This window comes from Sphaerodactylus townsendi, linkage group LG16 (assembly GCF_021028975.2).
Source record: "Sphaerodactylus townsendi isolate TG3544 linkage group LG16, MPM_Stown_v2.3, whole genome shotgun sequence".
NCBI lineage: Eukaryota > Metazoa > Chordata > Lepidosauria > Squamata > Sphaerodactylidae > Sphaerodactylus > Sphaerodactylus townsendi.
In genome coordinates this window covers 26,426,697-26,452,184 of record NC_059440.1, presented here as the reverse complement: position 1 = coordinate 26,452,184, position 25,488 = coordinate 26,426,697, and the positions used below count along the sequence as shown (strand labels likewise).

The 25,488-nt window shown below is 45.2% G+C and overlaps 1 protein-coding gene across 5 annotated transcripts in view; it reads left to right on the top strand.

Annotated features, from left to right (window-relative positions):
- The window catches only part of PRKCZ (protein kinase C zeta), a 97,688-nt gene that overhangs the window by 59,180 nt on the left and 13,020 nt on the right, over positions 1-25,488 (top strand). For 4 of the 5 annotated variants that reach the window (XM_048518864.1, XM_048518863.1, XM_048518865.1 and 1 more), the window contains 6 exons: positions 11,422-11,553; positions 14,060-14,141; positions 15,143-15,195; positions 17,102-17,290; positions 18,505-18,602; positions 24,627-24,713. In XM_048518864.1, the coding sequence (XP_048374821.1) occupies positions 11,422-11,553; positions 14,060-14,141; positions 15,143-15,195; positions 17,102-17,290; positions 18,505-18,602; positions 24,627-24,713 (641 nt within the window). The remainder of the gene's footprint in view (positions 1-11,421; positions 11,554-14,059; positions 14,142-15,142; positions 15,196-17,101; positions 17,291-18,504; positions 18,603-24,626; positions 24,714-25,488) is intronic. The other variant, XM_048518866.1, reaches the window with a different exon arrangement.

Below are 25,488 nucleotides of genomic sequence, written 5' to 3'. Positions count from 1 at the left end.
TGGGTTTTCCGGGCTGTGTGGCCATGGTCTGGTAGATCCACGGCCACACAGCCCGGAAAACCCACAATCACCAGTTGAATTCAGCCGTGAACGCCTTCGACAATACATTATCAAAGGTGGTTGACCGTTGCCTGCCTCTGTGTAGCATCCCGGGATTTCCTTGGTGGTCCCCCATCCAAGTACAAACCAGGGTCATCCCTGCTTAGCTTCAACAAGATTGGTCTGGCCTGGGCCATCCAGGTCAGGGCTTGTAATGTTTAGTGAACTTTATAACATAGCTGCAGTTCATGGCCTAGTTTGAAGACTGGCGGCAACAACACGTGGGAGGTCAGCAGGGGGTGTACTAATGCATGGTTATAAAATACGGTGTTGCAGTGGTGGACCAGGCTAAATGCAGGCATTTGAGGCTAGGGTGCAGGAGAAGTTGTTTAAAAGACCACGTCTTTAAACACTGTTCCCTCTTACCGTGTTTTCCTGAAAATAATACAGGGTCTTATATTAATTTTTGCTCCAAAAGATGTGTTAGGGCTTATTTTCAGGGGATGTCCTTTTTTCCCCATGATTTTGCGCCCCCCCACGTGACCAGATCAGCTGCACCAGGGAATCTGTAACTAGGTCTTATTTTTGGAGTGGGGCTTATATTTCAAGCATCCTCCAAAAATCCTGAAAAATCATGCTAGGTCTTATTTTCGGGATAGGTCTTATTTTCAGGGGAACAGGGTAGTCTTGCGTTCCCGAAAATTGTTACATTTAGGCTGTTTTGGCACAACTCCTTCTCCTTTGAAGATTAAGACACAATACATGCACAGCCTTGATTGGCATATACATTAATCATAAAGTTACAGCACGAAATGCAATAGAACTAACCACCAAATAAACTTATTTAAAATCATCAGTTATCTCAGACAGAAATGTTGCAACTGACTCTGAATAGTCCACATCTGAATTGTCCAGGAGAAATTTTAATTTCAGTTCATCTGCTCCAGGGGTCTGCAACCTGCGGCTCTCCAGATGTTCATGGACTACAGATCCCATCAGCCCCTGCCAGCATGGCCAATTACCCATCCTGGCAGGGGCTGATGGGAATTGTAGTCCATGAACATCTGGAGAGCCGCAGGTTGCAGACCTCTGTTAAACCGTCACTTTGCTTGAGGAGTTGTGCCCAATATTTTGCCCTTATTTGCTCCTTTTTTGATCAGTAAAACAATGTATTTCTACTTGCCCAGTATTACTAGGACAAAACTTTTCAGATTTGGGAACTCTTTGATATCTGCCAGCTAATATACTCTTTGATATCTGCCAATTTAACTACGTTAAACCTTAAGAACATAAGAACATAAGAACATAAGAACTAGCCTGCTGGATCAGACCAGAGTCCATCTAGTCCAGCATTCTGCTACTCGCAGTGGCCCACCAGGTGCCTTTGGGAGCTCACATGCAGGATGTGAAAGCAATGGCCTTCTGCTGCTGCTGCTCCTGAGCACCTGGTCTGCTAAGGCATTAGCAATCTGAGATCAAGGAGGATCAAGATTGGTAGCCATAGATTGACTTCTCCTCCATAAATCTGTCCAAGCCCTTTTTAAAGCTATCCACGCAGTGGGCCATCACCACCTCCTGTGGCAGCATATTCCAAACACCAATCACACGCTATGAAGAAGTGTTTCCTTTATTAGTCCCCAGCATTTTCAATGAATGCCCCCTGGTTCTAGTATTGTGAGAAAGAGAGAAAAATTTCTCTCTGTCAACATTTTCTACCCCATGCATAATTTTATAGACTTCAATCATATCCCCCCTCAGACTCCTCTCCAAACTAAAGAGTCCCAAACGCTGCAGCCTCTCCTCATAAGGAAGGTGCTCCAATCCTTCAATCATCCTCGTTGCCCTTCTCTGCACTTTTTCTATCTCTCGATATCCTTTTTGAGATGTGGCGACCAGAACTGAACACAGTACTAAGTGCGGCGTCAGCACTACGGCTTTATATAAGTGGCATGACAATCTTTGCAGTTTTATTCTCCTTTCCTAATTATCCCCAGCATAGAGTTTGCCTTTTCACAGCTGCCATGCATTGAGTTGACATTCCCATGGAACTATCAACTAAGACGCTTCAAATCCCTTTCCTGGTCTTGTGGACTGATAGCACTGACCCCTGTAGCGTGTATGTGAAGTTTGGATTTTTTGCCCCTACCATTTCGCTACATTGAACTGCATTTGCCATTTCTTAGCCCACTCACCTAATTTATCAAGGTCCGCTTGGAGCTCTTCGCAATCCTTTGTGGTTCTTACCACCCTACATAATTTGGTATCATCTGCAAACTTGGCCACCACACTACCCACCCCTACTTCCAGGTCATTTATGAATAAGTTAAAGAGCACTGGTCCCAAAACGGATCCTTAGGGGACACCACTCCCTACATCTCTCCATTGTGAGAACTTCCCATTTATACCCACCCTTTGTTTCCTGTTCCTCAACCAGTTTTTAATCCATAGGAGGACTTCCCCTCTTATTCTTCATTGCTGAGTTTTCTCAACAGTCTCTTGTGAGGAACTTTGTCAAAAGCCTTTTGGAAATCCAAGTAGACAATGTCCACTGGTTCCCCCTTATCCACATGTCTGTTTACACCCTCAAAGAACTCTAGTAAGTTTGTAAGACAGGGATTCTGTTTCTACAAAAGCCATGCTGACTCTTCCTCAGCAGGTCTTGCTTTTCTACATGTTTAATAATTTTATCTTTAATGATAGATTCTACTAATTTACCAGGAACAGATGTCAAACTGACTGGCTTGTAATTTCCCGGGTCCCCCCTAGACCCTTTCTTAAAGATTGGTGTGACATTGGCCATCTTCCAGTCTTCAGGGATGGAGCCTGATTTCAGGGATAAGTTGCATATTAATGTGAGAGAACATCAGCAATTTATGCTTGAGCTCTTTAAGAACTCTTGGATGAATGCAATCTGGGCCAGGGATTTAGTAGCATTTAGTTTATCAATGGCTGCCAGAACTTCTTCCTTGTCTACCACTAACTTCGCTTAGTTCCTCGGATTCACCTCCTAGCTTGGTTCAGGTGCAGGAATTTTCCTCACTTCCTCTTGGGTGAAGACAGATGCAAAGCAATTCATTCAGCTTCTCTGCAATCTCTCCTGTCACCTTTTAGCACACCTTTTTTGTTCCTTCATCGCCTAACGGACTCACCGCTTCCCTAGCTGGCTTCCTGCTTTTGATGTACTTGAAGAACTGTTTGTTGCTAGTCTTGATGTTCGCAGCCATGCTCCTCATAATCCTTGCCTCCCTTACAGCTAACTTGCTTCTCTTTTGCCACCATTTGTGTTCTCTCTGGTATTCTTCATCAGTTAAGTTGGACTTCCATTTTCTAAAAGACATCTTTTTTTTTCCTAATAATTACCTCAACCTCCCTTGTTAACCATGGTGGTTTCTTTGACTGGCTGCCTTTTCCTAACCTATAAGTGGAACACATTCCAGCTGAGCTTTTAAGACTGTGTTTTTAAATAACCTCCAAGCACCTTGGACATTTTTGACTCTCTTGATTTTCCCTTTCAGCTTCCTTACACTATCCCTCTCTCATCTTTGAGAAATTTCCCTTTCTGAAGGCAAATGTAACTACATTAGTAGTTGTCACTTGTTCGCATGCAGAGATACTGAATCTGACAGCATTGTGGTCGCTGTTCCCCCATCTGCTCAACAACACTGACTTCCCAAGCACCAGGTCCTGGGTCCCACATAGAATTAGATCTAGGATCACATCTCCCCTGGTAGGTTCTGCAACCATCTGCTCTAAGCCACAGTCATTTGCATATCCAGGAATGTTCTCTCCTTACCATGACCCAACATGCATTTTTCCAGCTATGTGGGGATAGTTAAAATCATCCATTACCACTCCATTATTTTGCTTTTGTTGGCCTCTCTAATTTCTTTTTTCCATCTCAGAATCCTCTTGTGCACTTTGGTCAGGGGGACTATAATATATTCCTCAATGTTAAACTTTGCTTCACCCCTGGTATTGATATCCACAGTGCTTCTGTAGAGGAATCAGCTCCCCCTGCATTGTCTATTTTATGTGACACTATGCTCTCTTTGACATAGAGGGCAACCCCACCTCCAATACGCCATGTCCTATTCTTCCTGTAGAGCCTGTAACCTGGGATAACAGCATCCCATTGGTTCTCCTCATTCCACCATGTTTCTGTGATGCCCACTATATCAATGTCCTCCTTCAAAACTCTGTACTCCAGCTCTCCCATTTTAGTCCAAAGGCTTCTACTATTAGCAGAGAGACACCTGTGTACTCTGTCTCTGTCCTTAACCTGGGATTTATGTGCTTTGCCCTCTAGCCTTTTGTAGACACCATCACTTATCACATTGCTATGCTCCTCGCTTGTATGTGGTTGATTTAGAAAAGCCTCCATCTGTGTCTGCATCCTCTATGGACTCTGTATTCAACCTAAGTCACCTCAGCTCCTGTCGGCTTTCCCCAAGGATCAGTTTAAAAGCTGTTCTGCCACCTTTTTTAACGCTGGAGCCAGCAGCCTGGTTCCTCTTTGGTTAAGATGAAGCCCGGCCCCTTTGTACAGGCCTGCCTTTATCCCAAAAGGTTCTCCCAGTTCCTGACAAAGCTGAAACCCTCTGCCTTACACCACCTTCTCTCATCCACGACATTGAGACCCTGTATCTCCGCTTGCCTAGTTTCCCTGCTGCGGAACAGGTAGCATTTCGGAGAATGCCACCTTGGGGGTCCTGGATTTTAACCTTTTTCCTAGCAGCCTAAATTTCGCTTCCAGAACCTCCCGGCTACATTTCCCAATGTCATTGGTACCAATGTGGACCACAACTGCTGACTCCACCCCAGCACTGTCTAACAGCCTATCTAGATCTAAGCGTGACATCCGCACCTTTCGCTCCAGGCAGGCAAGTCACCATGCGGTCATCACGCCTGTCACAAACCCAACTCTCTATATTCCTAATGATCGAATCACCCACTACAAGGAGCCCCCCACCTCCCCGAGGGTATCCTCAGTGCAAGAGGATATCTGACCACCAGCTAAGGAAGGGGTCCCATCTAAGGGAGCATCTTCCACCACCTCTAGACTGGCACCTCCGTCACCCAGACTCTTTCATTCTCCATGACATCTGAAGAGATGTCACTTTGGGAGTGGGACCTGGCTGCTAGGTCCCCCAAAGCCCTGCTTTGTTGCCCTCTCTCTGCCTCTCTCAGCTTCTCCAGGTTCGCCACCTTGGCTTCAAGAGAACGCACATGTTCCCTTTTTGAGTGCCAGGAACTCATTGCAGCGAGGGCACACCCACGACTTCTGCCCTAGTGGCAGATAGTCATACATGCGACACTCAGTGCAAAACACTGGAAAGCCCCCATCCCCCTGCTGGCTTCCTGTCTTCATATCTAATTTTGTTTAGATATTCAAATACTAATTTTAATTAGTGCCTCCCTCTTAAGGTTTCTATACCTTCTACTATCCCTTAAAATATGTTTTTATTTAGTAAAACACCTGCGCGCGCCGTTAACCTTGCCAAGGCGAGGGCGTGTCTCAATCTAGGGATGATCAAATATTGAAGGTTTTTGAGACATACATCCTTTACTTCCAACTGTCAGCTGGTTTAGTGGAGAGCAGGTCTCATTTGCAGCCATTAGAGATTTTTGATCAGCCCATTCCAGCAGTCTTATCTTTTAACAAGCTATTGGCCGACTAAGACACCAAAGTTCAGAACATGGGAAGAGTAAGTGTAACCTCAGACTGTGGGTTCTGTGGGGCAGTACTTGGAATGAGTTGCAACAACAATTTATAAACAACAAAATGGTTTACTTTTCTTTACAATTTACACTTTTAAAACATCAACATTTAACGTTACAATTCAAGGTCCTGTTCAGGTTGCATTTCAAGTCCTTCTATTTACAGTCTACTGATATTGCCAAGTCCAAATTCTTCTTTGCAAGTTGGCTGGCTCCTGAAGACTCCAAGGGCTTGATGAACAGGTTGCAACATGATGAAGGTCTCCAGGAGAACTCTCACCCATTACAACCACAAAAGAAAACCCTTAACAAGGTGTTAAGGGCTTATAGAAATCAAGGTTCGAGTCTGGTAGCCTTGTATTCTGCAAAGAGCTCTTGCGGCCTTTCTGCTGCTTTGAGTCTCCACCCCCTTACTGGGTCAACCCATTCTGGGCCAACCCATTCTGGGCATGGGGGTTACATAAGCACCTTGTGATACTGTGAGTCCCTTGAGGTTGGCTGCCTTTTAGTCCCTCTGTAATGCGGACAGCCAGGAGACTTGTGTGGGCTGAACACTCAGTGTGTGTTTGTGAGCCTTCACAGCTCAGTCCCCTAAAAATACGGTGATTCCTTAACAAGCATGCACCCCCAATTCATCCTGGTTGCTTCAAACAGCCTCATGTGAATGTGCTACCATCTGGCTAGTTGTTTGCATGAAATGGCTCCCTGTACAGAGACTCTGTACAGAGTCGGCCTTGCCAGTTTGTAATGGTAGAAGAAAAAGAATTAGAGTTTGGATTTATATCCCCCCTTTCCCTCCTATAGAAGACTCAAACTCCTTTCCCTTCCCCCCCCTCACAACAAACACCCTGAGAGGTAGGTGAGGCTGAGAGAGCTCCAAATAACTGTGACTAACCCAACATCACCCAGCTGGCATGTGTGGGAGTGCACAGGCTAATCTGAATTCCCCAGAGAAGCCTCCACAGCTCAAGTGGCAGAGTGGGGAATCAAACCCGGTTCCTCCAGATTAGAGTACACCTGCTCTTAACCACTACGCCACTGCTGCTTCTGGTGCAGGTGAAGTCATCCAAACTTGGGTTTTCCAAATCAGGGTTATGAGTGGGGGGTGGGGTGGGGAAGATTGGGCTTCTGGCATGTGGAACTTCTTCCTCCGCTGCTCCATGTCCAGTGGCCAACTCCTAGGCAAGCTGAATGTGTGAACTGGACCCCAGTGACTCCTAACAAGGCTCTTTGGCGATGCTCAGTCAAGCAGTTCTGTTTCCGTGATTGCTACCATGGTCCGAAAATTAGGGTTTATTCTTCGGCGTTACGTGCATTTTGCAAAGATGCCGAAACTCTTTTTTTTTTTAATTTAGTGGGTAGCTTAGTTACGATTTTTAAATGCCCTCAATTGCATATAATTTTCTGTTCTGCTCTGAGCATCAGTTAGCCTTCGTTCTGATCCCTGGGAGTCCTAAAATTACGAAATTTAGCTTATTGTAAAGCGTTTTGCCCACACAGTAGAGTGACAGCTCTTCACGACTCCGAGCTGGAAGTCTTCACAGACCCACCTTAGTTTCATCCTACTGAAGCAAATTGCATTTACAGCAGAGCCTCTGACCTTTCCGTTTAAGGCGGCTGCTGTTGCGTCGTGGTATGTACACTGCCATTTCATACTCCAATCACCTTGTGCCCCCGTGGATGTATATATTTTTATTTGGAGGAGGATAGATTGAGTAATTTATAAATGCAGAGTGTTAATGCAGAGTCCTTTAAAAGTATGTGCAGTGTCTGGTTTACAGCTTTTAAAAGTAGCTGGAAGATTGAGCTGGATTTTTAAAAATGGGGATCTTTTAGACCATTTGGGCTACGAGAACACTTGTTTGTGTTTCAAGCTTGAGTTGTGGTTCCAGGTGAAATATCCTGTTGACTGGCTTTTTCCTAGAGGAGGATCAAACTGGAAGGAGGGGCCTCATTTCCAGCAACAAGACTAGCAAAGTTTGTGGAACTCTTTGGAAAGAAGCTCTCTGAATTAGCCAAGCGATGACGGATATATTTGGAGGCTTTTAAAACGGAGGACTGTTCCGATGCCACAGCGAACGTTTGAATTTTGAAGCGAGTTCCTTGTGGGTTTTTTTTTTTTTTGCAGTTTGCAAAACCGTTTCTGCTAGACCTTAGCTGTGTTTTCTACCAAGATGATTCTTTCAGGGAAGATGTGAGTTGCTATAGTGATTAAATGTATATTACTAAGAGGGGTGTGTTGGGGTATGTTTGGTTTCTCTCTTGGGGAGGGGAAAGGGGGGGTTGCCAAAAACAGTGCTGTTGGGCTGGGATGGATTATTGGAGTTCCATTCTAGTGGGATAGTGTTATGGCTCAGCCTGGTCTAGCTGGGGACCTCTGGGAGGAAGACTCAGATGGAGAGGAGGCAGTTTTGGTTCCAGATCCCCAGACACCACCTGCCAATGCAGAGCCTGACTAGTCATTAGTCCCTGCAGGACCAGGTCCAGAGGCTCCGGCAGGGCATGCAAACTGGGATCCACAGCCAGGTCCAAGCTCTGAGATTCCCCAGCCAGGGTCTAGCTCTGAGGCTCTTCAGCCTCTTCAAAATGAGCTAGAAGGGACCCTGCCAGCCACGTCGCACGCACGCACGCACGCATGCACACACCCCCCCGTCTCCAGAGCCCAAGGAGCAACAAAGGAAGAGACTGCTTTGCTGGGTTACAGCAGGTTAGCAGCCATGGGGTGAGCTGACTTGGATGCGAAGTCCTCACAGGAGCCAGACTAAAGTAACCCAACTGCAAGGGGTTACTGCACTAAGGAATGGGAGACTGGCTATAAAAGAGTGGTGGCAGCTGAGCTATCTTGTGGCAACAACATTGTGTTTCAGTGTGCAGGTCACTGTCTCTGTCCCTATCCTTGTGTACTCATTAAACCCCTGCACCCGCTGAATCACTGTGTCCGGACTGTCTATTGGCTCCTGAGGGCCGGTCTACGGCAGATACAAAGCATGCTCAGGCTGAACACATGGCCTGACTGTGCGTTTCAATTGACTGGGAGACGAGCAGAAGATAGGCAAGAGGCTAATAGGACTTTTACCAACTCATTTGGTGCCTTTCTTAGGCTAGTTAACAGTTGCTAGTTAACATTTGTCCTCCAGAGGACCCGTTTTATTTTTGCTGGGAGCCCAAAACCTGACCAGACTAATGCTTCTGCGTTTGAAAAGCATGGGATGTGAATATTTTGGCCTCGGGAAGTTCTGCTTCTTGATCACTGGATTGCTGACTGCTAATTAACACAAGAGAATGTGCCATTTCTCCTTTTTGGTTGTTGTCGAAGGCCAGATATGTTGGTAAGAAGCCTTTAGAAGACAATTTTCTCTTTGAAGCTCCACGGCATCGGGGGGCCCCCCCTGCTTCACCTCCAGGCTTCATCTTGAAAACCGGCGAGTGAGTTCTGTCTCGGGCCAAGGCAGCCGAATGGGGTTCGGGGCGATTCGGGTCTCCCAGACCCTTTAACGAATCCGACAGGCAGGTCGGATTCGTTAAAGATGTTCTCTGGGGATTTGTTAACATCACGAGCGCCGTGTTTATTTCCCGTGGCCCTGTTAAGCCGAGGAACTCGGTCCCGATCACACCCCTTTGATTCCCGATGCAGGGCCGTGGGGAATTCTCCGGCGCTGTTTGATGTGCAGCGAGATCAAAATGCCGCTTGTTGCTTCTCCAGGCTCAGCTTCGGTTGAGGAGCTGCCGTTTCTGCTTGGCAAACGCCTGCACCTCGGTGATGGATATTTTTCCCCCCTCCTAATGAGCTATTCATTCTTCTGTGTTGTTGAGCTTTAGCTTTTAATCATACCAATTAAACCAAGGTGAAATGTTATCTCTCGGAGCACAGGAAGGGCGAGGGGGAAAATAAAAGCTGTGGGGAGAGGGGAAATCCTTTTAGCCGTTGTGAACAGCTCACGCACCCTGTCCTTAGTTTATAATCATAACTCTGTATAGATTTTTTTAAAATTGCTTTGAGCGTCTGGCTATCCAGCAGTGGGATGTCATTGCCTTGTTCCATTGACCTGAAAAGAATCTTTGCTCCAAGGGAAGATGCTCCAGACTACTCCAGCTTCTTGCAATTCCCCCACCCCAGTCCTCGGGGCACGCCTCTCATTCTTTTCACGATAGGAAAACCGCTCTCCCTCCCTCTGGAGTGCCTCCTTAGTGGTCGCTAGCTTTATTTTCGCCTGTGAATGCAATATGCCTTCCCTTTTTGTCTCTGTATGCTTGGCAAATACAATAGCGGTGTATGTATTTAAGGTATATCTTCGAAGTATAACCACCAAAATGGTTCTCGCGACGATAATGGAATAACAAGGGGGACTAGTCCTTCATAAAGACTGTTATTTTAAATAGAAATAAACAGTTATTTTTAAATGGAAATATTGTATTTGTTTGTCTTTGTGCCGCCTTTCTGCCGAAAGAGGGTCCCCATGGTAGTGAAGATCGAGGCATTAAGCTGTTTGAGTTGGAGTATGCCAAACAAACCATAATCTCTACCTGCTTGTGGAAGGCATTGGCAGAGGGAGAGGGGTGAGAAGAGAATTCCATCATGTTGGTGTCACGATCAAGTAGTCCTTTTCATGGGTTGCTACGTGTCTAGCCTCGGATGATGGGAACACCTCAAGCAAGTCCTCTGAACAAGACTGGAATGGATGGGTTGGTTTATATGGGAGAAGGTGGCCCTTAAGCTGAGCTGCCCTCAAACAGTACTATAGGCCTTTAAAGACCAATACCAGCACCTTGAATTGGCTCCAAGAGCAACCTGGGAGGCAGCATAGATGTAACAAAACACAAGTGATGTGCCCCCTTGTGATCTACTCCAGTCAATGTTTTGGCTGAAGCATTCTGTACCAACTACAGTTTCCAGACAGTCTTCAAGGACAGCCCCATATAGTGCACATATTGGTAATCTAGTCTAGATGTCACCAGGACATGCAACACAGTGGCAAGATCTTTCATGCCCAAGTTGCAGCTGCCTCACTAACCAGAGCTGGTGGAAGCACCCCTGGCCAACACTACCATTTGTTTATCCAGTAGGAGGCCTGGGTCCATCAGCACCCCCAATCTACAAACCTGCTTCTTTAGGGGCAGTACAACAATGGAGATCCCCATTCTTGGGTCAGACCTTCCCACCCCACCACCAGTAGTTCTTCCATTTTATTAGGATTAAATTTCAACTTCTCAGCCGTCATCCACCCCAAAACTGCCTCAGTTCACCCAGTTCACAATTCCTACACCTCCAGGCATCTGCTGGTAGTGTGAGGTAGAGGCGCACATTGGTGGCAACTCAGCCCAAACCTCTGGCTTACCTCTCCCAGGTGAGTGTTCATCCAGCTGTTGCTTGAAGAAAGTGAGGGGATACTAACCCCCCCCCCCTGATTCCACCGTAGCTGATTCCACCGTTGCACAACTCTGACTGAATTTTCCCCCCTAATATCCAGTTGGAACTTTTCTGCCTGTAATTTTAAACCTAATATTGCAAGGAACAAATGCACAGTCCCTGTAGAAATTGAGTGACTTCTTGTAAGCTGCCTTTCTGAATGTGTCAAATGCTTTTGAAGACTTCTTCCGTTGACTCGGAGGCTACAAGCTGGCTGCAGCTTGAAAAGTGATGCGTATTTTTTGTCTCTTTCCAAGAGAGCATACTGCGGCCAGTGCAGCGAAAGGATATGGGGTCTCGGAAGGCAAGGCTACAAGTGTATCAACTGCAAGTTGTTGGTCCATAAACGCTGTCACGTACTTGTCCCACTGACCTGCAAAAGGCATATGGTAAGTTTTTCACTCCTGCACAAAAACCCTGAAGGCTTCTGTGGGGTTTTTGCTTGAAAAAAAATCTCCTTGTTGCTCTGTGAAGATCGAACAGGCACGTGGTTCGTTAGCTTGAACGTGAGCTAATATTCTAGCCTCGTGTGTCCCCCTCCCCCCAGCCTGTTTCTCAGGAGGAGGTGGGATGAGAAGTAATCTGTGTTACCGTGAATGAGAGTCCTAGAAGTACATCTGTCTTGAAAAGAAAGACACAGTTTTATTGAATTGAAGATGCTTGTATCAGGCGTTCCTGTTTTTAAAATGCACCAGAGCTGGATATTATAGCCGAACAAAATCACAATAAAAGCATCAACAAGCATACTATTATCACCTGAACTCCACAGTCATAGAATCTCAGATTTACAGTAAAAAAAAGAGGGCAGTATAAAACCTAAAATAAAAGTGCACTATAAAACCTAGTTATCGAAGCCTTGAACAGTATTTGCATTTTTGTGCAGAGAATAGTGACATTCATAGAGGTTTTTAGATTGTGACACGATATTTGATTACGGCTTCAGTCATCCCCACTTATGTGCTATTAGTGAAATACAGAACAGGGCTTTTCTGTACCTGAAAATAATTCTTTAAAATAATGTTAGACAGGCAGGATCTTTCCTATCCAAATATTCAAAAATGAGTATTGTACAGTATTGTAGAATCCAGTTTTTGACTGCCCCACTCTGTCTAGAGTTTTATGAGACAGAATTCCAGCATGAACTGCAAAATTCTAACCTTTGTATTGTATTATATATTTAATTTATATACCGCCCTCCCCTGAGAGGCTCAGGGTGGTGCACAACAATATAATAACATAGTACAACAACCATAAATGAACATGGCATCAATAAACATAGGATCAATAAACATAGCATTATAAACATCATAAGCATGACATCATAAACATAGCCTTACAACTATAAACATAGCATTGTAAAACATAACATTACGAGGAACAATTGTGTGATGTGTTTGAACTCCATGCTTGTCCCTACTATTCAAAAGTCTTAACGACTGCCTAGAAACTAATGCCTTCCTGTATTGTTTGAAAAGTTATAATGCAGACGTTGCCCATTGCTTTCAGTGGGAGGTGAAAATGTGTCATAGGGATTCTGGACTCTTCTTTTCAATAGGTGTGCATTTGGATCTTCACATCCGTTCTTAAATACTTGACTGTCTTACAAAAGCAGCTTAATGCATCAAGTTGTTCGGTTGACTTGGGAGGAGATGCACTTTCTGAAGTACAACATATTCTAACATCGACTCTACCTCTGAAAAAGTCCTATTAGGGTCACTGATGGTTCTTACTTCACAAACTACAGTGTATCGTAAGGAGAGAGCAAGAGAGGCTGAAGTAGCTGCAGAATGGAAAACGTGGACGCACAATAAAATGCATTATAGTCAGAACCCAAATGGCTTTCCTACCCAGAAGTGCTGTTTGTAGAAAATTACCTTTTGTGAAGTATCCCCAAGAAATCATACAGGCTTCTGATTTACTGGTTTCAAATCTTAAAATTTTCACAGTCGTATTTGAGAATTTCTCAGCATCCATGTGGTTTTTGAAGCCTGTAGGTGACACCTATACATTGTAGGTGACACCTATACATTGAAGTCTGTAGGTGACACCTATACATTGAAGTCTGTAGGTGGCACCTATACATTTCGGAGATTTACAGGTGCTGTGTGGGCTACCAGTTGCTCATCCTCGCCTTGATGAACTTGCAGAGTTAAAGCTCATTGTTCTCAAGCTCTCATCAACTAAGATCTACAGTTGTTTTTCCCTAGCTGTGTGTAGTTACTGCCGTCTCCCACAAGGCAACTGTAGCTCCCACAAGGCAACTGTAGCCCAAGACAATGGGTGACACACAGCCCGAAAACCCACAACAGCCAGTTGAATCTGGCCGTGAAAGCCTTTGACAAAACTGTAGAAATCTTTCATTCCATTTGAGTTTATATTTCAGGTAGATCAAAATGTGTCTCTCTTTCAGAGGGGAATTCTTAGGCAATAAAACTTGTTTTGCGCCGGGTTGAGCAGTTAGGGGTGTATGTTAACTATAGTCTAGGAGCAGCAGTGGCGTAGGAGGTTAAGAGCTCGTGTATCTAATCTGGAGGAACTGGGTTTGATTCCCAGCTCTGCCGCCTGAGCTGTGGAGGCTTATCTGGGGAATTCAGATTAGCCTGTACACTCCCATACACGCCAGCTGGGTGACCTTGGGCTAGTCACAGCTTCTCGGAGCTCTCTCAGCCCCACCTACCTCACGGGGTGTTTGTTGTGAGGGGGGAAGGGCAAGGAGATTGTCAGCCCCTTTGAGTCTCCTGCAGGAGAGAAAGGGGGGATATAAATCCAAACTCTTCTTCTCCTTCTTCTAGTTAGCTGGCAAGATAGTCATTCAGGGAGTGTGCCAAAATTAAAGAGAACTCATCATTGGTGTTAAGAGCTGAAATATTTTTTCAGTGGTATATATCCTTACAGGATTCTGTGATGCCTTCCCAGGAACCTCAATTAGACGATAAGAATGATGAAGTTGACATCCCCACAGAAGAAAACGATGGAAGTGAGTATTGTTTGCTTCAAATGGTGAATGAACTCAGGTCCTGCAGACGCCAGCCCGACCTGTTGGTTGCTGTGCTTTTTGCATTTGTTACTGAGCCGCGCCAGTTCCCAAAGCAGTTCCGGACTCCAACGGTGCATAAAACCAATTGTGAATGCCCTTGAAAAACTTGCAGAGCTCTGTCTGACTGGTGGGGTTTTGATTCTGTAGAAGTAAAAGCCTTTCTCCTCTTCTGGAGAAACGCCCTAGAAAATGTCCAAGCTTTCTGCCACTGCTGCAGTTGCTGTTCTCTCTTACTGCCTCCCCCCCACCCACGCCGCCCCCCATGGTGACAGACAGGAGCACGGTTTCCTCGCTCATGTTAGTCTATTGACTGGCAGCGCCTCCTAAGCAGCCCTGTCAGCTGTTCGCATCTCCCAGTGAGCCCCTGCTTGTGAAGTCCTACAACATCTGTGAGAACATCTGTGGGAGGAACTACTGTGGGATACGGGACGATTCGCTGCCAAACTGTGCACTTTTTCCTGGGCCTTCAAAGAGAAACCCAAAGTGTTCTGTTTCCGGCTGATTTTCCACACTAGATCTGGCCATCCTGAGGTTTTGTTGCTGTTTTTAGTCAGGGGGTGATGTTTTTTTATTTTAACTGTGTTCTTTTGGTTTAAAGTAGTATGTCAATGGTGTTCTCCTTTAAGAGGCTTGTCAGCTACATGCAGGAAGGGAAAACGCTGTGGCCAGAGCCCAAAGCACCTCTCTGTCCTCAAGGGTTTTTTTTTTTACTTTGAATAGCAGAATTCTCCCCCTTCCCCCGAATATGCTTTGTCAAGAACTGCTTCTGAAACTTCCATAGGTGAACGTTTAGAATATGGGGTTGCCATTGACAAAACACAGCCCAGATCTCTATTTAGGCCTTTAATGGAGAAAGGCATAGTACCAAGGCCGCTTCTGTTTCTCTTCCGCAAGATAACACATTGGTTGCCCTATTCTGCTTTCTCCATTTTGTCCTACAGTGCCCTATATTCCTTCAGCCCGGAAGCACGACAATATTAAAGACGATTCTGAGGTAAGTTTTGACCAGTTGCCATTACCTGCTCGTTTTTATTTTAAGATTAATAAACTTGTATGCCTTTACTTAGAGCTATGTTACAGAGATAATTTATGTGGAGAGAAAGGATGATTTCCACCAGTGCCATGATACCGGCATACCTCTTGATCTATCCCTTGTGCTTTCTGGAGGATCCCTTCTTAATATTTCAGTAATTAATAATAATTTGTGTTGCTGGTTCATCAACTGAGGTAGACTTCTTGGTTCCCCTGAACTACAATGGCATAAGGTTTCATCACTGTCTTCCTTGGTAACGTATAATATACGATACATATCAAACAACCATTAACTTCCCCTCCATTGACAAAATTTTGTTTGCCTTTCCATCACCGAAAGCTAGTGACACAGGAATTTTGCAGATAAAAAACTATAAACTCAATTACCGCGAGCCCCTGGGGAGATGAATGTAGACCATTGTAAGTCTCTTTTGTAGAGGGCATCTCGGCAAACCGGGCTGACTTTCCCCCAAGCGCTACTCAGATAAATCCTGAACCGCTTTAAATAACCTTGAAGGGCTTTTGAAACAATTACTTTTAAAGAAGAAAAAGATGTCAGGAGACTCTTGAATAAACAAAGCCCTTCCCAAAGCCGTGCCTTGCATGTCCTGTCGTACCTCGTCGCAGTTGCTGCCAGCCCTAATAATGCTCCCATGAGTGCCTCCTGCACTTCGGCAGATTGTCCTGCTTTTTTGTCCACGTGTGGTTTGGTTTGGAGCTCTCTGTGTACTAACTCATGTGCTGAAGTGTGTTAGCAAATCAGAAGAAGAAGAGTTGGGTTTATATCCCCCCTGTCTCTCCTATAGGAGACTCAAAGGGGCTTACAATCTCCTTTCCCTCCCTCCCCTCCTTCACAACAAACACCCTGTGAGGTAGGTGGGGCTGAGAGAGCTCTGAAGAACTGTGACTAGCCCAAGGCCACCCAGCTGGCATGCGTTGGAATGTACAGGCTAATCTGAATTCCCCAGATAAGCCTCCACTGCTCAGGCGGCAGAGCAGGGAATCAAACCCGGTTCCTCCAGATTAGAGTACACCTGCTCTTAACCACTACGCCACTGCTGCTCCTAATCACTATATAGTCACTTAATAGTCACTTAACTCATATTAAGCGCCCTGGAACAAATGAGTGGTGGTGATGCTAGGAAGATTCACAGACCTTGGCATACGTTGCCACTGCCCAAATCCTCTGACTGTCCCCGGTTTGTCGAAGGCTTTCACGGCTGGAATCACTGGGGTGCTATGTGGTTTCCGGGCTGTATGGCCGTGTTCATGCCAGCCACAGATTCAGGCAAAACATCAGGAGAGATGCTGCTAGAACACGGCCATACAGCCCGGAAACCACACAGCACCCCACTGTCCTCAGTTTCCCTAGTTACTCAGTTTAAACATTACATCCTGAGGATGTTGGTCGTCTTGTTCACTGGAATCTTTAAGCTCTGTTCCATCTCTTCATAATAGCAGTCAGTCTTAGCTCAGGAGTCCTTAAATGCGTGGTTACTGGCTAAAGCGACAGCACCGTGAAGTCAAACAAAAATAGACGCTGTCCATGTGGAAGGCACATGCTAGTTTTGATAGTCAGGTTAGAGATAAGTGGCAAAAGAATAGTAGGATGACTATGGTTTAGAGATGACCCTGGCTGGTGACTTGTCAGAATTTCACTGTTAAATGCACAAGACCCAAGACCCTTTCCTTGTGCCAAGTGCTACTGCAAAAAGTGATTGGTAGGAGGATAAGCTGAGAAGGAAAGGATGACTTTTCACAAACCTCCCGCTTCTGGGTGGAGGCAGGACCTGTTGTGGCTGCATCGACTCTTTTGCTTCTCACTGAAAGAGCTACGTCACGCCTTACCTGCTTGCCTGCCCGTACAGGATCTCAAGCCTGTTATTGATGGAATGGACGGAATTAAGATCTCTCAGGGTCTTGGCCTGCAGGACTTCGACCTGATCAGAGTCATTGGACGGGGAAGCTATGCCAAAGTTCTTTTAGTACGGTTAAAAAAGAATGACCAGATTTATGCCATGAAAGTAGTGAAGAAAGAATTAGTCCACGATGATGAGGTAAGAGTCCGGTTCAGTGGCTTATCACGTATTTGAGTGGGGGGAGTAAACTTTTGTATAGTTAACTCGATGGTTGTGTCAAACCTGGCATATTTGCAGTTGTCGCTAGTTTGGTAAGGTTAAAGCAAGTAGTGGTCTCTCTGAAACTCGGCAGGCCTAGGGCAGGGTTAGTTGTAAGGGAATGGCTTGTATCCTTGGAGTTGCTTGGAAGAACATCAAGATACAGATGTAACAAGTATGGGAAAAATGTTTGCCTTTTTGGTCACATGGAAAACTTAATCACCACGCTGAGAAATGGCCGATTTTTGGCTGGATGGAGACTGGTGGTGCTAATTAATGCCACAATTTTAATCTCTGAAGATAGCTATGGCCAAATAACGAAAGGTTCAGCACTTCAAACACTCTCAAAGCAATGTCAGTAGTAATTGTTAATGATTTTTGTGCAAGTTTTATGACTTTATCATACTTTGGGAGCCATCTGGAATAGGTATCTGGAGAAGTTGCATATACATTTTCTGAATAAAGTTTAGGTAAATGGGTGATTCGATTGTCGTAGCGAGTCAAGAGTGTTTCTCCCCACAAAGTTTTCCTTCCATAAAAAGGAAAGACCCGGTGCTTGCAATGGAATGTAGATACACTGAGATTAAGGTTTAATGTTGATAAATTAACTGTAACTTGGGTTTTGTCACCATTCTAGAGTAGAGTGGGAAGTTTCCTTTAACCAGAAGAACATGATTTTAGATTTATGCTCCTCTTTTCTCACCCATAAGGTGCCTCAAAGGGGCTTACAAGCTCCTTCCCCTCCCCAGACACCTTGTGAGGTCAGTGGAGCTGGGAGAGTTCTGAGAGAACTTTGACTATCCCAAGGTCACCCAGCAGGCTTCTTGTGTAGGGGTGGGGAAACCAACCCAGTTCACCAGATTAGAGTCTGCCGCTCTTAACCACAACACCATGTTGGCTCACAATTCCAGGTGGTGTCTTAGGTGGTTGTGCGGGGCAGCAGTCTAGTTTTGGTGATCGTTACATCTGCATCGGAATTATATCTTCCTGAGAACAACGAGTGTCGCTTCTCGATACAAATTCCAAAAGAACGGCGAGCTGCAGGACAGTGATGGATGTGTGAGCAAGGGAGAATAAACGTGTTGTGACTTTCGGCATTGCCCACGGCAGTTTGTTCTGCAGCCGTTGTGACTCTTCAAATTACTCTGTTTTAGGATATTGATTGGGTGCAGACGGAAAAACATGTGTTTGAACAGGCATCCAGTAACCCATTCCTAGTCGGTTTACATTCCTGCTTTCAAACGACAAGCCGGTAAGTGGGCAAAACATCCTTATCTCTTGTGAAGTGATATGTTTGTCAGAGTGTGAAAGGTTGCAAATACTCCTCGGCCAGTCATATTAAGCACTTCTTTCTCTGCCAGCTCCAGTTCTGTTTTATAAGAGATCCATGCCTACCTTTACAGGGGTTGCACTTTGCTGAGCTTGTGTTCGGGGTGCCCCAGTTAATGGTTCTTCGTCTGGGACCCATTGGATTTGAGAAAATGAGTCTGTGCTGTCATTCTCATTCAGTGCTGGAGTTTCAAGGCTGGAGCCGGCTGCAGTGTGCTGTGGAGGTCTTTAATTCAGATCAGTTTGGACCATGTCATCATAAGTTTTCTCTTGGTTCATTCCTCTCTGCTTGGGCTCTGCGGTTGAGTAACTGGGCCATCTATGTGGGGAGCAGCCACAGCTAGGAAGCATCTCAGCAGGAGTTTGTAGAACTCGCGGCAGGTACCAGGATCAAGTAACCTTTTCAGTTCTGTACTAAATCCTAGAAATAATATAGGACTTTTATACAATGCTGCTTGTTTGGTGGTTTTTGAAGAAGAAGAAGAGTTTGGATTTATACCCCTCCTTCTCTGCTGTAGGAGACTCAGAGGGCTCCTTTCCCTCCGCCCCCCCCACGCAAGCACCTTGTGAGGTGGGTGGGGCTGAGAGAGCTCCGTAGAGCTGTGACTAGCCCAGCTGGCGCGTGTTAGAGTGCACAAGCTAATCTGGTTCCCCAGATAAGCTTCCACAGCTCAAGTGGCAGAGCAGGGAATCAAACCCAGTTCTCCAGATTAAAGTGCACCTGCTCTTAACCATTACGCCACTGCTGCTCATGAAATGCAGTTGTGATTCTGTGATACAGTTGCAACTGGTCAAAAAGACAGACGTAATTGAAGGGTCATGGGCAAAACCTCCATCTGTGAAATGTCTTTCAGGTTTCAGGGCTATCAAAGAAAAAGTCTGGACCATTAAGGAGTCTGGGCTTCAAGTTTGGCATCGGCAGGACCACGAGACAGGAACTGCCTGTCTGAAGAGCGAAAGTAATGAAGGGTGGTTGTGGGTTTTCTGGGCTGTATGGCCGTGGTCTGGTAGATCTTGTTCCTAATGTTCACCTGCATCCGTGGCTGGTATCTTTAGAAGATGCCAGCCACGGATGCAGGTGAAACGTTAGGAACAAGATCTACCAGACCACGGCCACACCACCTGGAAAACCCACAACAACCAGTTGAATCCAGCTGTGAAAGCCTTCGACAATACACTAACGAAGGGCGATTTCTCAACTGAAGTAACTTCAGTATTGGTGATCCATATATGACAGTCCTCTTCTTCCCCCCCCTCCCCCCATGATAATCTTGACTAAAAGCTGCCAGCGTCTGATCAGCCTTACTTTCACCACAATGTCCACAAGCCCGGCCAGATTTCCGATATCGCAAAAGCTAGCTGTAGCCTAATTACTTGGTTGGGAAAAGGAAGACTTCAAAACCGAGCATACCACGTAACATGTCTGCTTAAGAGGATATGAATTTGGACAATTAAAAGGACCCTTCTTAGTTATTCCTCTTCTAGAAAGCGTTTTGGCACTGGTGTTGGCGTGGGGCTTTTTATTTATTCATGGTTTCTTTTATCCTTTCATCAGCCTGGCATCTTTATGCGTGGCACAGATTGATAAAACAGTTTTGTCTCTTTGGGGAGTACATTTAATAAATACTGAGCCACTTTCAAGTACTGTTGGATTTTTTTTCTTCTTCTCTGCGTCAGCTGAAATACTTTCTTTTTATTTTAAGATTTGTGGTACTTAGAACATTCAAGTAGAACTTTTTGTTAGGTAAACTACCATTGCCAATTTTCTTAAGTGTTTTTTTTCCTCTACAAAGTGATGTTCACTTAACTCACTGGCTTTATATCTACCGACATGCCTTTCGGTTGTACATAACGTTGCATTTATGACTATGGAAGCAGCCTTTCTATCATCTTTCTACCTGTAATCTCCACAAGTAAGTTCTGCAACTTTTAAAGTATCTGCATTCCCCACAATTCTCTATTCCTGGGAACCAACCAAAATCCCAAGATAACAAAGTCTTGTGTTTTTTTCTCTCATCCCTCTTATACCTACTAAAGATATGTAAGTCCTAAAAGTCAATAACAGCACAATCCTTACGACGGTTTCATGGGAGTAGGCCCCATTGAGTAGATCTGCCTAAGATGGCACAGTATAAATGTATCTGTATAAGAAGAAGAGTAGAGTTTGGATTTATATCCCCCTTTCTCTCCTGCAGGAGACTCAAAGGGGCTTACAATCTCCTTGCCCTTCCCCCCTCACAACAAACACCCTGTGAGGTAGGTGGGGCTGAGAGAGCTCTGAGAAGCTGTGACTAGCCCAAGGTCACCCAGCTGGCGTGTGTGGGAGTGTACAGGCTAATCTGAACTCCCCAGATAAGCCTCCACAGCTCAGGCGGCAGAGCTGGGAATCAAACCCGGTTCCTCCAGATTAGATACATGAGCTCTTAACCTCCTACGCCACTGTGCGTGGTTTAAACGCCCCATGTTTTCTTGAAATGTCTGCTGTGCTGTGTAAGTTGTGAGTGGTAACTGTGCTCGGTGTAGTAGAAGGGACAGAAGTCTTTTAAGTTTGACGTGACATCTTTTGGATGTTAATTGTGTAAAGCAAGTAAGGAGTAACCTTGCCTATTCAGACTGAAATTTCCGCTTCCCCTTCAGGTTCTTTTGCTTATCTAAAAAGGCTGTGCCTCAATTTTAGACGCTTCAAGAAACCCGAAGAAGTGGTTATCTTCTTAATTGGCCATTCAACCAGTTCTTCTTTCTTGCCTGAACATTGGGCTTAGGTGTCCTGAAAACCTTTTTTCCTGTCTAAATCCTGAAGAGATGGCCTATGTTTCACATGCGTCACTTAGGCCCCTTCTGCACAAGAGATGTTTCACATGCGTCACTTAGGCCCCTTCTGCACAAGAGATGTTTCACATGCCTCACTTAGGCCCCTTCTGCACATGCAGAATAATGCATTTTCAATCCACTTTCACAATTGTTTGTAAGTGGATTTTGCTATCCCCCACAGTAAAATCCAGCTGCAAGATGCATTGAAAGTGGATTGAAAGTGCATTATTCTGCATGTGTGGAAGGGCCCTGACTTGGGTGGAGCAAATTTCTGGGCAGAGATTTTTGATTTTTTTTGTAATTCCATTTGCAAGTTTGACTGGAAGAATACTTTTTCAGTTCCCCCAGGCTGCTTTTGGTCAGCTGACTGCAAAAATGCAAAGTCTAGGTTTGAACGGCAAAGTTTTGTCAACCCTCTACTCAGGTAATAGAAGTGTCTTGGAGTGGCCACCAGCTATCCAAGGCTGATAATATAATTGCCTTCAGCTGTCAAACTGGAGCTTAAAGAGAAGGAACCAGATTGCGCAGCAAAAGCGTTGTGTAGCTACAGAGCATTCTCATAAATGTTTAAAACTTGTTGCCATGGATGTGGAAATGCAGCGTTAAAATGGTATCACCTTGAGATTCTGTGGAAGAGGCGTGGGCGCATAGACCTCAGCAAAGGGCACATTTTTCAAATAGGAAGGAAGGTTGTGTCTTTTTTGTGTTGCTGGAGGCATCTTAGCGGGAAGTTCTTCTGTAAATAGCTGGGGTTGTGTATCAGTGCTGTTTTCAGTCGGGGTTTGGTCGGAAGTGACGTTAACGTAAGGAGCTGTTACCCCCAAGATAAGTGGCTGTGGGAACAAGCTACAGTTTTGCAGCAGGAGTTCATAGGCTGTGCTGAGAAGACTGACTGAGTTCTTGGGTCAGTGCTACAGAAGCCCATATGTAGGTTAATGGCCCTGCAATGGATATATATGCTGCCTTACCCCCAACCAGACCACTGACTGATCCTACTCCATACTGTACACATTTCCTGGGCAGCTGTTCTCCACGGCTTCAGGCAGAGAGAGGTCTTTATCAATACCAGCGGTTCTGCTGGTGGTCCTAGGACCGTGGTGGCGAACCTTTGGCACTCCAGATGTTATGGACTACAATTCCCATCAGCCCCTGCCAGCATGGCCAATTGTAGGGGCTGATGGGAATTGTAGTCCATAACATCTGGAGTGCCAAAGGTTCGCCACCACTGTCCTAGGACCTGAGCCTAGAACTTTTGGTGCGCAAGACACATGTGCTGTTGCTAAGTCACAGCTTCCCCTAGATATCTACATGGCTCTGCAGTTTGCCAGTCCAAATAGAGCGTTGCTCTGAATCGAAAAATCCTCAGATGATGCAAAGTGCAGATTGTGCAAGGAAGCCAACGAAAACGTAGCTCGTGTATTCAGCTGCTGCCAAAAGATTGCCCAGACTGAGTACAAACAGAGGCACAACTCGATGACCAAGATGATCCACTAAAACGTATGCAAGAATTTATCATCAGGATGGCTAAAAACCAGGGAAATATGGTCCAGAGGAAGTCACACAAAAAATGAGAAGGTCAAGATCTTGTAGAACTTTTGAACCCAAAGGGACAAAGTGTTGGTGCATCGGACATCACTGTAATGAAGGACAAGAAAGTGGCCATTGTCGACATTACAGTGCTTGGTGGCAGCAGGGTCATTGAAAAAGAACATGAGAAAGTCACTAAATACCACGATTTGAAAAGCGAGATTCGGTGACTGTGGGACAACCTAATTGAAACATCTGTCAAATTGACAGAATCAACATCTGTCAGATTCAAAAGGACACCCTGCTGGGATGCACATGAATAGTACACAGGTACATAACAACATCCTAGGACTCTGGGTGAGGCGCAGATTGTAATGAAATGCCAACAGCCAGCTAAAGAACGGGCAGCCGTGATATTAAACAGAATTGAATAATAAATAAAATTTTATTTCCAGCCCACCCTCCCCCAGCAGGCTCTGGTGGGTTACAATACTTTAAAAGGCCTAGTGGGTTACAGCACTTAAAAAGGCACAACACAATTTAAACATTCAGTTTAAAATCACAATAACATTAAAATACACAAGTCAGCTTAATAAGCCTAGATGGGTGCATTCCCATAGGTCAGGGGTAGGGAACCTGCGGCTCTCCAGATGTTCAGGAACTACAATTCCCATCAGCCTCTGTCAGCATGGCCAATTGGACTTTGCTCAACAGAGTTCCACCAGGTTGGAGCAAGGGCAGAGCATATCTCTGCATTCATGTGCTTCAGAAGAACACCTTGGTACATTTTAAAAGCCCAAAATGGGTGTGTTTGGCGGGGGAGGGGGGGGGCGACTGTTTCTTATGTACTCACCTAGGTGTAGCCTTTATCGATTACACTGAACTCACCGTTAAGCATTTTAAAAAAATTGTCATTGTGCATGCACAACGAAATTTACGTTGCATTGCCTACTATTTTGGAGAGAAGAATAGGGACCCCTCAAGCACACGGAGGGGACACACGGCACCTGGCGCCTCTGCAAAATCAGTTGATGCAAAAGAACACGAATCATCTTCCTGCCTTGCGGGTCTGGATGGCTGCGGCGGTGGCGTATAGATCCCAATTTCCCTGAGATTAAATCTTCTTGTAAAGTGTAATATCCTTTGCATAAAACTGGTCATGCTGCCATTAGTTCCGCTACCTCACTTAACCTTTGCTCAGTTCGGGAATTCATTATTTCAAAAGGAGTTACTGAACGCTGCTGAAACCGCTGCCTGTTTTGACATACCGGACTCCTGTTGGGAACGCCTGCGCAACGTATCCTACAAAAGTTGGATATGAAAGACTGGGAGCAGAAGGAAGATATCCTCTGATGCTGTTAGGCGTCTTCTGCACAGTAGGATGCTTTAAAAATGGGGGAGGGGACTTCGCACAGATCCTGTCCCCCAAATGAGTCTGCCCGTGTTATTTTCCCCAACCCGGGTTTATTAAAAATCGCCAAACTAGCAAGGCTTTTTAAAAAATCCTGTGTTGCAGCGGCTTTTGAATGTTATATGCGTCCTGTAAATGTGAATCAGGTGGGCAACTTTCTCCAGCCAAATAATAAGAACTTGCATGTTACATTTTCAGGTTATTTCTTGTTATAGAGTACGTGAATGGGGGCGACCTCATGTTTCATATGCAACGGCAAAGAAAACTCCCGGAAGAACATGCCAGGTATGAAAAAAAAACCCACCACCAGCCAATAAAATGGTGTTTTCTTTTGCCATCGCCTGCAAATTGCTTCTCCCAGTTTAGGTCAGTTGAAGTTTTAGATACAGATATCCCTCTCCCCTTGGCATCCCTTACGGCCGCCTAGGCATGGTCAGATACTTGTTCGTTCTTTCCGATCTGGATGTTCCATCAGTTTGGCCAGATGCAATGTGCTTCCTTCCGCTTTGAGGGATGGAAGAAGCTCCAAAACAGCTCATAGTGAATATTTTTGCATCTGCACTTTGAAAACTACAGAGACTGTACACCATGTGCTATATTATTGTCCATAACAAGGCCAGAACATAGTTTCTTTCAACCTTCCAACATGGACAGACCAGCAGAAGACTATGTATTTGTTGAACCAGTGGTTCTCAACCTTCCTAATGCCGCGACCCTTTAATACAGTTCCTCATGTTGTGGTGACCCCCAACCATAAAATTATTTGTGTCTTGGTTCGTAAGACCATCGGAAATGTGTGTTTTCCGATGGTCTTAGGCGACCCCTGTGAAAGGGTCGTTCGACCCCCAAAGGGGTCACGACCCACAGGTTGAGAACTGCTCTGTTAAACAATGAATCCAGAGGTGCACTAGAGCAAACGGCCAGGTTTTTATGCACTGGTCATAAACAAATGATCTTAATTTTGCTTTGTACTTTATCTTTTAATTTTTGTATTTTGTTTTAAATCTTTGTAACTTATGGCATGAAAGGTTATCTGTATCTATCTGCAGATATTTTTGCT